This window comes from Melopsittacus undulatus, chromosome 1 (genome assembly GCF_012275295.1).
Source record: "Melopsittacus undulatus isolate bMelUnd1 chromosome 1, bMelUnd1.mat.Z, whole genome shotgun sequence".
Taxonomy (NCBI): domain Eukaryota; kingdom Metazoa; phylum Chordata; class Aves; order Psittaciformes; family Psittaculidae; genus Melopsittacus; species Melopsittacus undulatus.
Genome location: NC_047527.1, coordinates 34,965,755 through 34,982,785, shown reverse-complemented (window position 1 = coordinate 34,982,785; position 17,031 = coordinate 34,965,755). Strand labels below are relative to the sequence as shown.

Here is a 17,031-nt window from a genome sequence, read left to right as displayed (position 1 = left end):
ATATTGAGTTGCCTTTTACTCATATATGCAAGAGCTATAGTGCCTTGTTCTGAAAGTTGGCTGTAGTTTCATTATGTCTGTTATCCTGTGGGTTGTATGTTATATGTTGGTTGCATGTGCTGGTGCAACCCTGGAAGACATCCAGGTGATGGTTTCCAGAAGCAAACTTCAAACTGTGGAATGAGCATCAGGCCGAGCCTCCACAGAAAGTAAGGCTTTGATATTCCCAATTCTTTTTGCGTCATTAAATATTTAGTTTTAAATGTGAAATTTAAACATGGTAAATGTGTTTTGTAAATATTTGTGGCTGTTTATACTGAACAGATCTCTCACTAATCTCACTCAATCCTATTCAGAAGCCTGAAGTCCAATTGTCACTTCCCTCTTTCTATAACCGAGGCTGCTTGCCACAACTTTGTATGCAACAAAGTATGGACTTTGTGTTAACCTAATGTTTATATATTAACTCCCATTTGCAGTCTCGTGCAGTCCAACATTTTCTGTTCACAGTTGTTATTTTCATTATACTTCATAGCATTTTGCCCCATGTATCACATTGTATTTACATGTGAAAGCACCAACAAAACCCGTAGTAAGAAGGCAAAATCTTGCTTACTCAGATTGTTTGGTGTTTTTTTTGTTTGCTTGTTTGATTGATTTTTTTTTGTTGTTGTTGTTTTTTGTTTTAGAACACTCAGTCCACTGTAGAAGATGGAAGTTTGCTGTTTTTCTAAAAAGCACTGATCAAGGCTTGCATCTTGAATTTAAAATATTGTCAGAAGGGATGGCCATAGCATCACTCTTCTGTTCACTTGCTCAGGGACTGTGATGTGAGATCCTATTTTCAGTATCCTGTTTAGCCTGCAGACTCACATCTTCCACTTCCTTGCAGGCAAATGTCAGCAGGCTGTAGCATAGCTATTCAGGCAGCCACCTTGGGGAAGTAATCTTGGATTGCGGTCACTTGAACCTGGTCAGTAGTCTTTCATAGGTCCGTGTATGTGTGTGTATATATTAGATATATATATATGTATAATAGTATCTCTCATGGGTGTATATATATATACCCATGAGAGATTATGGGCCAGATTCAATGTTTTAAAGCCGGAAGTTGCTGTTCAGCAAGTCTCTGCTCTTTGCTGGTGTTCTGCTTGAGTGCCATGATTTTGCATGCAGTTAGTACCTTTTAAAAGAGAAATTAAAAAAAAACCCTTAAAATTTAACATTAACTGTTGACATGTAAATGTCATATTGTCATTTTTTTTTCAATACCTCTATCCACAGGGGAAGTTGTTTGAGTACAGTATCAGGCCTTTTAATATGACTACTCACCAGCAGTTTTTGTTATACAGCTAGAAAAGTTTTGACAGGCATTTGAAAGAATGAAATATAAAGTGGAGAAAATTCAGATTTTTTCAATTTGAATGTCAATATTTTATATATCTGAAGAACCACTTGCATTATGTAGAAGCGATTGTTCTGGCTTTGGCTGGGGTAGACTTAATTTTCTACATAGCAGCTAGTATGGGCTAGGTTTTGGATTTGTGCTAGTGTCGTGGTTTAAACTAAATCTGCACAGTTCCCTCACTCCCCCCCCCCCCACCTTCCCACTCCTGGAGGGATGGGAAGGAGAGCCGGAGGAATACAACTCCCACGGATTGAGGTAAAATCAGTCCAGCAATTAAGGTATAACACAAATCACTACTGCTGCCACTAACAAATTAATGTTAGAGGAAATAAACAGGGAGAGAGAATACGATACCACCCGCCGCCACGAGCCCAGCCTGGAAGAGAGAGCTCACCCCTCCCCTCCCGGCGAGCTTACAGTTCCCGCTCCGAGCCCAGCCTGGAGTGTTAACCCCTTCCCTTCCGGCCAGCTTCCAGTCCCCTCCCCGAGCAGGACGTGCTGTGGTATGGAATACCTCCCCGACTAGCCCAGACCAGGCGCCCTATCTCTCCCTCCTCCCTGGCAGAGCATGACCTACTTCTGAACCCATGACAGCTAGAAACAATGTTGATAATACAGGGATGTTTTAGTTACTGCTGAGCAGTGCTTACATAGAGCCAAAGCCTTTTCTGCTCCTCACACCACACCTCTACCTAGGAAGCTGGGGGTACACAAGATTTTGGGAAGGGACACAGCCAGGACAGCTGATTCCAGGGATATTCCGTACCATATGGTGTCATGCTCAGCATGGAAAGCTGGAAGAAGGAGAGGGAGAATGTTCGGAGTAATGGTGTTTTGTCTTCCCAAGCAACCATTACATGTGATGGACCTGCCTATGATGGGAAGTGGTGAATGGACTCCTTGTTTTAATTTTCTTGTGTGTGCGACTTTTGCTTTACCTATTGAACTGTCTTTATCTCAACCCACAGATTTGCTCACTTTTATAATTCTGTCCCTCATTCCACCAAAGGAGGGAGTGAGCAAGTGGCTGCATGGTGCTTTATTGCCAGTACATGGCATACCTTCAGCACCAGGTTCTGCACTTGGGCAGCGATGTCTTGCCACAGTGCAGCAGAGCAGCCCAGATGGGTTTACCTCTGCGTTGCCAGTTGCTATGCTTCCATTGCTGCAACCACCCCCACAGGGCATTTGCCACCATCCGTGAGTCAGTATAAAGTACTGGCCACTTTTCTCATTCAGCAATGTCCAAGGCCAACTGGATGACTTTCACCTCGGCAAACTGACTCGATTCACCATCTCCTTCAGCAGTTTCTTTCTTACTAGTTGGTGGAGACATTGCTGTTATCTTGTTGATCATGTCTATAGGGATCTTGCGATGTCCATCTTGCCATGATATGAATTTGACTGGCTGACATGGACAATTTACGGACTGTGTGCATTTCTAACTTCTAAGATACATCACAGCCATATCAGATTTACGTTAACACAATTTTGCAGCAAATAGATGTCTTTTACAAACAGAAGGAATGAATGTTTTTGTATTTTAGGTAGAGTTTGCATTACACATTATGAATAGATTAATGAATATATGAATTACAATTTACCTCAGTCCAGTCATTACAATGGTAATGAGTGTATTTTCTTCTATATATCCAAAACACTGGAAAATCTTTTTCACTCTTTTTTGCATGTGTACCCATAATAATAAAAGTTTTTTGCTATATTTAGTATTTCCAGCTATGCATGTTTTTTTTCCCATATGTATGTATTTTTTTCTGCATGAGACCAGAAATCCTATTTCAGGTATTTCAGTCATTTTATATAAGCCCTATTTTTAAGTTATCTATTTCAGATTGCTTTGAAATGTTTTACTGACCATTTTTGAGGTTAGTCTGATAATTTCAGCAGTGCTGAAACTCTTGGTGTTAGAAAATAGTCTTCACATACACTATGAATTTATTTGGGGTGTGCCTGAGCCCTAAGCTTTTTTGAAGCTGACTTTTTCTCTTCCAATTTCTTGTGCTCTTGACAGTGTTTTTACAGCTGACTTACACTAGAAGTTCTTGTGAGCAAAGGCAGTGACTCTGTAGTGCATATTAATTAGATTCATGCTGGCACTAGGTACGTTGTGGTGATTTACAGAAATAGTCTTATTAATCACTTATATATGCTTTATGTGTACAATAGAAGAATAGGTAGTGAGCTATATGAAATGGAGGAGAGAGGAGCACAGCATCAGGCTATCAAACTTATGGCTCTGAAGAGTTTGCTGTCAAAATTGTTCTGGCAGTGCTTTCTTTGAGGCCATGCCACTGTTGGTGGAGCGAACCCCAGCATACTCCTTCTAGCTACCAGTGCACTGAAGCAAGCAGGAGAATGAGGGTATGTTGCTTCTGCACTGTAGCCAGGACTGTTCTTTGCTGGTTTTAACATGGTTTCAGGCAGTTGTGTGATTCTTACGCATAAAAAATACCTAAGCTTAAGTGCTTTGCTGACTCAGTCCCTTAATACATCAATTGTGTTTTTTCATGTACAAATTTCTTCTGATTTTTCCTCATAAGCCCTCAGTAACCATTACTCTAGTAATGCTGTACTGGATCTGGCCGGGGTGAAGTTGATTTTCTTCATAGCAGCCCATATGGTGCTGTGTTTCAGATTTTTGACAAAATGGTGTTGAAACACTAGTTACATCTATAGCAGAGCAGTGCTTGCACAGGGTCAAGGCTTTCTCTGTTTCTCACTCTGCCCACAAGCCAGCAGGCTGGGGGTGGGCAAGAGTCTGGGAAGGGACACAGCTGACCCAACCTGAGCAAAGAGGTACTTCTTGCCATACAATGTCATGCTTAGCGATAAAACCAGAGGCTAAATGTTTTGAAGTAGCCAGGGACTGGCTGGGCAGTGGAGGTGGTGAAGGATTGCCTTGCCATCACTTTTTTTTTTTGTTTGTTTTCTCTTCTGTTTGGTTATTAAACTGTCTTTATCTTGAGCATGAGTTTTTCTCGGTTTTGCTCTCTTCCCATTCTTTCCCCCAGACGGTGGGTACTTAGCTGCTGGCTACTCACCAGAGGTAGCCACAAAAATACCAACTGCTTTAGTTCATAATGCCATCCTCCCTCAGGAGGTGCTGGGTAGGTAGATGTGAAGTCAATGAAGTTTAAACTGGAAATATGAAACATTGAACGCAGAGGAACAAGTAGCTCCACCTTAGACCTTGAAACTGGAATAATTACTTCAGCACTACCCTCCTAAGTTAGCTTTTAGGAAAGGCAGCGATGTGCAGTCAGTGTTGGTTTATGGCTGTAATTTAATGAAATCAATCCAGGTTTTAATAAGCTTTCCTAGACTTTATCTGTGAGTATTCCTTTTGATGGAAATTCTGCAGACCTTTCAGAAAACCAGTAGTTTTCATTTTCTCTTTGTTGAACTGTGAAGTGCCTTGCCTTCAGGGTAGAATTTACACTGGTTGACAGAGTGGGTGGAAGCTGAAAGAGATTTCTGAATTACATTTTAGGGAAATCTTAACAGTGTTTCTGCTATAACACAAACTAACCTTGTTTGATAAATCCTTGTCAAGTTCAGATAATGATATGGAAGGTGTAATTCCACACGTGTAAAATTGTTGTGCAGGGACACAGGACTGCTGGTAAAGTGTAAGCTATCACAGAAAATCTTTGTGATTTGGAAACCATGGGAGAAAGTGTGATAACTGTTGACATGCTTGGCATATCTGACAGCATGTCTTTAACCTTTTGTTCTTGTACTGAGAAGTAATTAATGTTTTAGAGTAACCTAGTGTCAGCAGTCTCTCTTTTGACAGCTTTCTTGTCTGAAGAGATTGAATGGGAGAAAGAGAATCTTTCAATAACAAAGCCAAAGAGCAGAGGTGTTTGCAGCTACTTTATGAACTCAGAAATCATATAATACATTTGGGAAAATTATATTTGAAATATCAAAAATAAGACAAGAGAAGGAAACTCCTCAAAGAATATATAAGTGAAAAAATACAAGAGGTTCAGGTAGATATTACACAATATGATATGCATGATGGAGTTTAGTAAAATATCATGAGCTCACTTGGTGAAACTTTGTAATTCTCCACCAGACCTCATCTGTGCAAAAGGTTTTTGTTTCCAGATCACTAAGTAAGATGAGTGATGCATATTTTATGAACTATTGCATACATGAATTAGATTTATATCAGATAGCACTAGTTCATCCAAGTCACGGAACTGATTATATGATTTGCAAAAGGTTTGTAGTGGAAAAAACATGTTCCATACTGCTTTCCAGAATCTCCCAAAGTATATGGTTAATAACATAGCCCCCTGTCCTGGTTTGAGTAGTAGCAGTCATTTTTTCTCCTTGGTAGCTGGTGCAGTGCTGTGTTTTGACTTTCGGGCTGGGAACGGTTGCTGATAGCAAGTATGTTTTGAATTACTGCTCAAATGTTTGGTTTGTCCAAGGACTTTCTGAGCTCATGCTCTGCCAGGGAGGAGGGGAAGCTGGGAGGAAGGAGAGACAGGACACCTGACCGAGGCTAGCCAAAGAGGTATTCCATATGATAGCACTTCATACCCAGGAGGTAACTGGGAGAAACGCAGAAGGGCTGGAGGCTCTGGGGGGATGGAGGAGGTATCGGTCAGTGCTCGGTCGGGCAGGGTGGGGTGAGTTATGGGTCAGTGGCTGGTGAGATGTTGTATTCTCTTCACTTGTTATTTGCTTCAGCATTATTATTTGTAGTAGTAGTGGCAGTAATGATTTGTGTTATACCTTAGCTATTAAACGGTGCTTATCTCAACCCGTGGGGGCTACATTCTTTGGATTCTCCTTCCTAACTCTCCGGGAGTCGGGGGAGTAAGGGGGGGGAATGAGTGAACGAGCTGTGCGGACTTGGGTTTTAAACCACGACACCCCCAAATTGGTATTCTGTTATTGAGTTGGTACAGATATTTAATAGATGGACTGTTACCTATTCAATGTTTGTTTTCAGACTCCCTCCTACTATTGTTATTGTATAAACCGAAAGTTTGCCACTTTTGCATATCAGAGTTATCATCTTGATTTGGGATGTGAAAAAAAAAAGAAAAACAGGTTGGGATTTTCATTTACAGTAGTCAGAGTATGAAAATGTTACCTGTGCCTGTAGTCCATATTGTAGTTCTCCCTACCAGTGCCACCTTTAGGGGAAATCTGTTTGCATCATAATGTGAGGGTCACCATATCAGCTTTGTACTTTCTCTTTAGTTGTTCATCTAAAGGAATTTCTTTGTAGGCTGTGTTCCATGCTGTGTACTGCAGTTTTTGATTTTAAATTTAGCTGCACAGCTAGCTGAAATGGCAGGAGTTCATAGTGTTGATGCTTTGCTCAAAGAAAGAGTTGGTTGAAAATTTATAAGTCAGTTCCAGGTAAAAGTCTGAGTATTTTCATAAACAAGATAAGTAGCACTACTAATCTTATAGAGGTTTGCTCTTAACTGTTTTTTCTATCTTGGTTAGTTTGAAACAACTAGTATAGTGCAGGCATGCAAATGGCGTTTACATGGAAATTTGCTTTGTGTTCAGTAATTTATTTCATAGGGAACATGGTGATAATTTCATGAGCACTTAAAATATTTGGAGACCTAGTCTGATTATTGTCTTCTTTTAATTTTGATTTTTTCAAGATGTAATGCCTAGCTGTTCTCTGAAGGAAGATTGTTAGTATTTTTCCTTTATTTCCATAGAAAATTAACTTTGGTGGTAGAAGCAGTGACTTTTACCTTTCTGCTCTCTTTTAAGAACTGCAGACTTTTATTTTAGCCAGTAAGATTTTTTTTTTCTTAATTTCAGTACTTTATAACCGCAAAAATCAGGAAGACATTCTAAAGAAAGAAGTGTCAATCAAACTCAAAAGTTTATGAAACTTACTTTTTCCTTCCACAGGTTTTTACTTGAATTTATATGTTCTTTGTTAACCTACAGCCTGTCTGAAGTGATAAGCAAAATTAAATGTAGATGTCTTCCTGTCTTCTAAGTGTCCAAACTCCAGTGCAGTCAGTGGATATATACCTAATGCAGTGAGTGACCTAAGTGAATATCCTTAGATATACCAAGTGGACATACACTGGCTAGTCAACTGGGAGCTCTCTAGGCTTCCTTGTTTTCTTCGTTGATGAGAGCGCCATTGACATTGCTATGAAGACTGCTTCATTTAATTGTCTTAATTTGGAGCTGTATCCCATCAAAATGTTGTAGTTTAAGCTAAGCCACTTAGTCTCTGTTTGTTCAGGTGTAAGAGACGGACATCTTCTCAGGGCCATTCATTCTTCCTGCTTTAAACACCTAATTTAAACCATGAAATCGGGGCATAATACTGCTAAAATCTGTGTGTGCTCTGCCATTGTCTGTAGAAGTCTATATAGTTGAAAACAAAGCCTGTAATTGTTGTGTAGTTACTGTTATCAATTACAGGGCAACATAGAATGTCTCTTAATTAACTTAATAACCTGGTAGGTACGTTTAGACATAGCTAATTAGAGCTTTCTTGTAATTGGGTCTAGGATTAATAGACAGTGAAGACTGTTTCATTTGTATTAAATGCATGGACAGACACAAGGAAATTAAAATGTGAGCCTGCACTGAATAACTAATAGAGGACCTCAGGATAGCACAATAGTAAAAGATTGTTATCTTTATAAAGAATGAATATATTAAGTCACTAGACCTGTTTTGTTTTTTTTTTTTAGGTTTTGTTGGGAGGGTGGTTTTGGGTTTTCTGTGGGGGGAGGGGTTTCTTGTGGTTTTTTTTTTTTTCTCCCCCAAGATCTTCTGCAAGAGCTTTATCAATATGTGTGTTAATCTCTCTCTTGGAAACATCCACAGATCAACTTTTCACATTTTCTTATACTAGTCTATCTTGCATAGTTTAATAAAACTAGTGAATGTTAAAGCATATGAAGATACCATTACAGAAGAAAGTAGAAATAACTGGTTTCATTTTTGGTTTGCACATTGCAAGGTAAAATCCTTCGAGGAGATAACTGCCAGTGTTTCTGGAGCTTATATCACCTTTCTGCCTGTTCTTTCTCAGGGCAGAACCTAATTTGGGGCAATACAGTGGGGGAAACAGCTGAAATGAATGTATTTCACAGTAGTGCTCCAGTCTATAGTAATCATGGAAGTTCTGTTTCACCCCTTTTTGGTGCAGCAGTGTGTCTTGTGTGTGCAAAGGGAATTAATAGCTACTGGCATCTGAACAGTCTGCTTCACTTCTTACACACATGGAAAGCAGGGCAGTTCCACTGATAGAAAAGACAAAAGGACATAGAGTAAAAGGAATCCATACGCAGCAGTGGAAAGAAGAAAGAGGAGGAGAGAGATTATAGGTAGTAAACAATTCATCTTGCAGCATGGGGCCTCAAATCTGCCATGATTTTTTATTTGTCCTTATAATGCATACTGTGCAGAGCATCTTAAAAAGGTAGTCAAAACTTTTAATTTTTCTTATTTGAATTAGGTGAAATTGTGAGCAAGTAAAAAACTTAGAAACTTGACCTGGAAAGGCAAAAAGTATAATTGACATTTTTGAGACATGTGTCTTGCATTTCAGTTTTCATGCATAGTTGAAACTTATCTTTTGAATTTTTCATCAAGAAATGAATCTCATTTTCAATGATCTTGTGCCATTTTTATTCTGCTGTTAATGCAGAGGCAGCTTCATTGAGACTGGTTGGTCTTTTCTTTTTCTTGTGAAACCTTGCCTACTTAGCACATTGTGAGTCAGATCAGGCTGTTGCTAACCAAAAAGAAATTTTATTTTTGTAAGTTGTGCATTTAAGTTTTTCTTATTTAATACCTTAACTTTTGTAATTCTTTTTTAAACATTTCAAAGTTGTGAAAGTATATTTAGAGTAACATGTAGTATGTTATTCCTGCTGTCTATTAAAATGTCATCTGAGTAACAGATGAGAGTGTTAAATAAACTTTGGGTAATTTCATCAGAAGTTTATGATAGTTTTACTAGGTGCTATGATGAGAATACCCCAACAGGTTTTCCCAGTGGTGAGAGAACCCGCCTAACAGGCATTCCTAATCTGTAATATCTGTTCAGTGAAGTTTCTGTTTCTACCTAAAAAAAAAAAAAAATTTAGCTGAGAGCTCACTAAGTACAGTTACTACCTATGTGAAGTTTTTTTTTGCCTTTTTGTTTTATGGTTTGTTGGGTTTTTTTTGCTTCTCTTGCCTCTCCCACCCCTCTACCCCATGGCAGGCAGAAAACCCATTTCCTTGTAGTTGACAATTTGCTGGGATGACAAGAGTCTCAAAGGAAGCATGAGCTTGAAGAGCATGCATTAAGGGCTGAGCAGATGGAGTTGGGTCCTTTGGATGGCAGAATTTGGTAGGAGGGCAAAGGCAGAGAGAATCATGGAGTTGTGATCCTACTTCTGACTGTGTGTATAGCAGAAGGATGTGGAAGCAGGTAACACCTTCTGCATGTGAATGTGGATTTACAGAGTGTACATATGAAATTGTTATCACTACTGTTGTTATCGCTGCTTGGGGTGGAGGTGTTCTTTGCACATCCTGCAGAGTGGTAAGTTGGAGACCACTTTCACACCTTGCTTGGAGCGGCTAGAGGAGAAAATCCATAAGAGCTTCTTCACTCCCCTTTTGTAACAGAATACTCTTAGGAAAGAGCTATGTCTTTCTTAAGTGGCAGGCTTTGCAATCTGTGTCATCTTCATGTCAGCTTAAAGCTCTATTTACTTTAAATGCCATTTCTGAAAGTGCTTGAGGCAAGTCATTTTGAGGCTTATTAAACAAATAGGTAGTATTTTTATTTTTTAACCACATACTATTTTCAGGTTATGATGATTTGAACAATGTTATTTCTTTTTTTTGCTTTAGGTGCACAGAATCAGTACAACCGATTTGTTACTTCAGAGAGATAAAAGTAGCCTGTATCTATAGTTCTTTCATCTTTTCTAATTGCTATCACAGAAGTGATTATGCTCTGAGACAGCAGAGATCACTCAGGCCTTATTGTCAATATATTAACAGTAGATAAAAAGTGGCCCTTTTGAATAGGAACTAATTTCACATCACCTTGGAATAGCACTTTTTTTTGTACTTTGTGCAGTTCTTTAGTTTTATTGCTATGTCTCAGAATAAAGTATTACATCATATAACCAGTTTTATTTTATTAGTTCTGTTTCTGTTAATTAAAGACCTTTTCTTCTTGTGACAAGCAAGTCAGTGATGGCAACAGTCAAGTATCATTTGTCTTACATTGATACAAACATTCTGAAATTTTCCATCTCTGTACTATCTTTTTTCTTGCTGCTTTAATTTTGTAATGTATTGACCTGTGCATGTCTTTAATAAAAACAAGATGATGAGAACTAAGATACATGCATTGATGCTATTAATTTTTTAATCTAAGAGAGAAAAATGATTTCCAAACCACGATTCAGGGAAATTATTTCAATTACAAGTCAGCTATTACAGATTGACACTTTTCCTTTGGTAAGAGAATTCTCTGCAGTGGAATTCCTACAGCTATTCTGGTCTATCAGAAGCACAAGATTACATCTTTCCACTTGTCACTAATTCTGCATTTTGGCAGAGGAAAAAAGAAAGGTTTGCTGTTACAGTGTTGCCAGGCAACTAAAATATGAGTTTCTCCAATTTCTGGATTTTTCTTGTGTGATGTATATCAGAGGGTTTCTCCTACCTTGGTGAGAGACAGTCTCAATGAAGTTAGACTCCATAGCTTTGCCATTTCTAAGATTAGTAACTAGATTAATTTCTTCCTGTGGAGTTCCATTTCCAAACCAAAGACTTTTTTTTTTTTGGTTCCCTGTAGGCAGTTATCAAAAATCACATCAGGGATGATAACGGCATCACAAGACATGAGATTGGGCATGTTTTCTCCTTTTTATTCTCAGAAGTTAAATTTCACTTTCTGGAATGGAAAGCTTGTTTCTGTCTCATTTTCACTTATACCTAATTGTTTATACTACTACTTGAATAAAAGGAATGGAAAGGCTTGGAATGGACAAAGAGAACTTGTCTTATCATGATAATAATCCTACATGCAGTTACTCACATTTACTGTTAGTGGGTATACTGTCTCTTAAGTATTCAAATAATTGGGGGTACATTTGAGCAGATAGTTGAAATTGCGTTGTTTAACATAAATTCTAGTGGATACATGACTCTGTGGGTTAAGAGCACTTCAGACGGTGAACACTTCATAGGGCAAACCTAGTAGTAGTTTGAGGAGATAGATGCTTCCGGCTGTTTTCTTCAAAGTTGAAAACAGGCTTCTCATTTATAAACGCTCCTTTACTGTTGGTAAATACTAGATTAGTTTGGGTGCAATATCCCACTAATTTTTTGTTTTGTTTTAATTTTCTAAAGGAATTGATGACCAAGCTGATAACAGAAACACCTGACCAGCCAATCCCATTTCTAATTGATCATCTTCAGTCAAAACAGGGGAACCGCAATCAGCTTCAGAGGACTTTGTCTGGCTCTGCTGCCCTTTGGGCAGAGAGTGAAACATCAGGTACGTTTTGTATGCTGGAAAGGGCTAGTCTCCAATATAATCTTCCCACACTTTTGGCCATGATTTCCTGTTTATCTACTGAATGAGTACTACTCTGTGGTTTTGAGCATGCACAGCAAATCCTGTCTGTCCAGTAGATACTGAATTGGATATATATTGTTGCCTCTAAGCTTAGCCTATGTACATATGTGAGCATGAGTTGGAATTACAGAGTGGAAACAATCACAGTCTCAATAAAAAGGAAGGTACATATAAAGGTCCCTCAATTTCCTTTCTGTCCTGTTTGCTTTCCCTTCTCTTTGCTTTGTTTACCTTCCTGTGGTGTACTTTTGCATGAGATTAGCCTCTATTGAGGTATTCTCTTTAATAATACACATTTTTAACAACCCATCTTTCCAACACTTAATGAGAGATGCTATTACTACTTTATGAACTCCAGCGTGAATAATTTATGATTGTAGATCTTCAGAATCATTAAAAACATTTCTGAAATAATATCTGCTCTGATTCTAAAGTAGAAATTTTAGCTTTGATATTCTGTGTCAAGCTACTCTTAGAATTCGGTTTATATTTAAAAAGTGACATAGATCTCAAATACTTGCTGATAGTCAAAATGTTAGTTACCTGCAAATTTACTTTTTACTTAAAATGTGGAGTTTTAAGCACAGGAAATCACACATATAAGAGAATAAGTGGAGTTTAAGGACATTTTCATAACAAAAAAATAACATGTTATGTTTTTAATGAAAAACATATTAATGAATTTCTAAATTTTGATACTTAGGAAATTTAAGAAATATATGAAATTTCATATAAATCAGAAATAGAGAAAAAGAAGAGCAGACTTTAGTTTGGACTGTTAGGTCTTTTTTTTCTGGATTAATCGTTTATCAGTTCTTTGAAAAATGACTCTATAAATGTTATAATTGCCTGATTTGATTCTTTTGACAGAAAATAAAGGAACAAGGAGAGATATTAGAAGCTATGATAAACCTTGGCAGGTAAATGCAAAAAAACCTAAAAAGTCAAAGAGTGACCTTGCCGTGTCCAACATTTCTCCACCATCACCGGAGTCCAAGTCATGTAAGAAAGCTTCAGTACATTATTAATTCCTGCATATATCCAAACCCATAGTATGTTTTTCTGATGACTTAGTATTAAAATGGAAAGCAAAGTATGAGCAGTTGAAATGGTTAGATATATATGTTAGAAGAGTTTGATTCTTGCTTTACTTTCACTTCAATTATGAATATTTAATACCCTATGTTGTCATCTGTAGATAAAATAGAATTTTAGACAGATAGATAAAAAACAGAAGCATATCCGGGTGTCATGCACAGTTTTATATTCAGATACCAATTATGATTTGATGTTCTATTTTCATTGCCATTTTACATATGTAAAATCTGTTCTGTTGATATTGGTCCTAAAAGACAAGTTTTTTCAGCAGGTCAGGCTATGCAAAACTTTGAATTATGAACAGATATGGGGGCAGAGTCAGCAGAACAGGTGTACAGCTCTGAGGGTTGCTGAAGGAATCTAAATGTACACTGAAAGAAAAGGCAGAATAGAAATAGCGTGACTGAAATGAATATTGTCAATGACCTGCAAAATAAAAGTAATAAAAATAGAGGCAGCAAGCCTTAATGAAATACAGTGCTTCCTGTATACTGGCTGTAGAAGAAATTTAATTTTTAAGCTTGATTTCTAATGGAATTTTTACACAAATAAATATTTCTCCAATTTATATACTTACGCATGTATAGGTACACACCCACGTGTGTATACAAGGTATCTTCTCCAAAATAAACCGAAAAAAATATATTTTTTTTCAGTTGGCTATTGTAGCTTTTTGAAATTTTTAGAATAGCTGAATCTTTTTAATAACTCAGAGTGTGAATAGGTCAACCAGATGAGAACAGAGATTTATAGTATGCTGCAATATAAAGCTTGCTGTCTTTCCTCTGAAAGCAAGATGGGGAAGTCTAGACTTAAGTGGAGTCAAAGAAAAATCTCCCAGTGGTCTCAGTAGGTCAAAATATAGCTCAGCAATGGTTAAAGTAAATCATGATAGATCTATTCAATAGAGACACTGTGCTTTTGGGTTGTTGACAGTCTTGTATGATACATTTTTGGTAGAATAAGTAACTGTAACAAGTAAAAAATAGCTGTACAGATAGAGTAGCTGTACAGTAGCACAAATTTATGGATTATTTATTCTGGAAATGGAGCATGTGTCTGTTTCTTCTTCATGAAGTACATTCCCTGATTTAAAAACAACTCAAATCCCTGGCAGTATTCAAGGTCAGGCTGGACAGGGCCTTTGGCAACATAGTTTAGTGGGAGGTGTCCCTGGCTATGGAAGGGACTTTGGAACTAGATAATCTTTTAAGGTCCCTTCCAACCCTAACCATTCTATGACTCTGTACCTCTCTGTGGGCACATGAATTTTTATATTAGTCCAAAAGAAGCACGTAGATTTTGGTTCACTTTCAAGAGTAAACAGGGTGTCGGGGTTTAAACCAAATCCGCACAGTTCGCACACTCACTCCCCCCCTTGCTCCCCCAACTCCCGGAGAGTTAGGAAGGAGAATCCAAAGAATGTGGCCCCCATGGATTGAGATAAGAACGGTTTAATTGCTAAGGTATAACACAAATCACTCCTGCTACTAGTACTATGAATAATAATGATAAAGCAAACAACAAGCGAAGAGAATACAACACCTCACCAGCCACTGTCCCATAACTCACTCCACCCTGCCCGACTGAGCACCGAGCGATACCTCCTCCATTCCCCAGAGCCTCCAGCCCTTCCCCGTCTCTCCCGGTTACATCCTGGGCATGACGTGCTATGGTATGGAATACCTCTTTGGCTAGCCTCGGTCAGGTGTCCTGTCTCTCCTTCCTCCCGGCCTCTCCTCCTCCCTGGCAGAGCATGAGCTCAGAAAAGGCCTTGGACAAAACCAAACATTTGAGCAGTAATTCAAAACATACTTGCTATCAGCAATCATTCTCAGCCTGAAAGTCAAAACACAGCACTGCACCAGCTACCAAGAAGGAGAAAAATGACTGCTACTGCTCAAACCAGGACACAGGGATATTAAGAGAAGTGGTCATAGTCACTCATAATCTGAGTTTAAGCTAATAGTCTAACAGCAATTTATGGAGATAAACTGTTAGAAACAGTGGCCAAAGGTGTTGTGAGCTGTTCCTGTCATACTGTGTTCTTGTCCTCCCTTCCCGTGCTTGCACTTCAAACTCTGTGTTAGGTATAAAGTAACTTCCGTGCCATCTCCTATAGATCTCAAATTCTCAGTCTCTATCCTGTGTAGTGGTGCGACATCGTGTCACTCCCTTCGTCTGTGTGCCTACTATAGGTTCCTTGCTTGTTAGTCCTTAGGTTGTCTCACGAGAAGGACAAAGAGGAGGCTGGACACTCTACCAGGTCACATGTCAAGCAGGGAAATAATTTATACACCCAGAATATATTTGATGTATAAATATGGACTCGAGGATCTATCCTTGTGGCCTGAAGGACATTTAATAATGCTTTTCAGTTGGTAAGGCTTGTTCTTAAGCTACCCAAGTCCCTAAGTCTAGCACTAGAGTTTGCGGGCATGCAGCTTTACCCACAACAGAGAAAGACAGAATTAGGGTGTGCTTAAGGCAATTGGATATACATAAATACATGGCATTATATGTGATTTATTCTGAGCATGCTGAGAGAGGAGACTAATGTCATTGTAAGGCCCTTCTATTATCACTGAAACATCATGATTGTAGGAGTTTCTCATGACGAAACATCACACTGATTTTGAGCAAGGGCAAGAAGGAATCTTTGGGGACTACAGGCTGATCAGCCTAACCTTATTCTCTGGGAGGGTTACTGAGCAAATTTTCCTGGAAGGTGTTCCCATCTACAGTAAGGAGAGAAATACGGATTTATGAGATCATACACTTTTGATTAGATCAACCTGATTGCCCCCTTAGATGAATTGGTCCTGTAATCAGAGTAGCGGATGTTTAATATCTTGACTTTAGCAAAACCTTGGTGAATCTCTCATAGTATTCTTATAACTCAGTTGGTAAGATATGGCCTGGGTAAGTGGACACAAGATGTGTAGAAAGTTGACTCAACTGTTGAATTCAAGGGATTGTGACTGGCAATGCAAAGTTCAGTAAAAAGGCCTATTGCTGATGGCATGCTTAAGGGTCTGATACTGAGACCAATACCATTTTAGTCTTTATGTCCTGGATGATGAGGTAGAATGTTCGTGTTTGCAGGTAAGACCAATCTCAGTCATACCTGAAATAACACACAAACGAAAAACCCTGTTATCCAAGGGATCTGACCACTTGTTTGGTGTATGCAAAACCAAAGTTAAACAGAAGCTGCTGCTGTTATATGGCAAAGAAGAGGCTTGAAGCTAGGGCTCCTAGTGTGTGTGTATGTTTGTATATGTATAGAATGAAATATTTAGATGATCACATTCTGTATTTGAAGAAGACCAAATTCGAAAGTTTCTGAATAGTTTGTGAGAGACTCACTGCTTTCCAGCTAGCTACTTTTAGGCAAAGTAGTTAATCTCCTCATCGCCTCCATATTAAATCTGATCACAGATCATTCTTTCACTCTGCTTCAGTTCATCATTCTGACCGTATCTCATTTACAATTACAATATTGTGTATTTCTAACTGTCCTTGGTCAGTCTAGGACTTTGGATCATTGTTTTCTTAGCCTTTCAATATCCTGGTACTGTGTAGACCAGTTTGGCTGTGTTATCAAAGAACTCCAATCTGAATGTTATTGTAGGATTTAAATGCGTGAGTAATTTTATGCGCAATGACAACACACCTGTTTTTGGTTTTTTGAGATGTAAAATGGTCATACAAATGTATTAATGAAATGTAGGATTTAATGAGGAACTGATCTGACTCTGTCTGCAAAACATCTTAAAAGAAATGTATTTTCAGATGAAAACAATACTAATCTTGTACCATCATCCAGTGGAAATGAAAGGTCTGTTGATTTGTGGCAGAATTCATAACACATGCGAATGTATCTGATGTGCAT

General features: G+C 38.4%; 1 protein-coding gene across 1 annotated transcript in view; it reads left to right on the top strand.

Moving 5' to 3' along the window:
• C1H8orf34 (chromosome 1 C8orf34 homolog) overlaps nucleotides 1-17,031 on the top strand; it is a 162,061-nt gene that overhangs the window by 21,311 nt on the left and 123,719 nt on the right. The window contains exons 2-3 of the mRNA XM_034063980.1: nucleotides 11,810-11,957; nucleotides 12,909-13,040. Coding sequence (XP_033919871.1) covers nucleotides 11,810-11,957; nucleotides 12,909-13,040 — 280 coding nt within the window. The remainder of the gene's footprint in view (nucleotides 1-11,809; nucleotides 11,958-12,908; nucleotides 13,041-17,031) is intronic.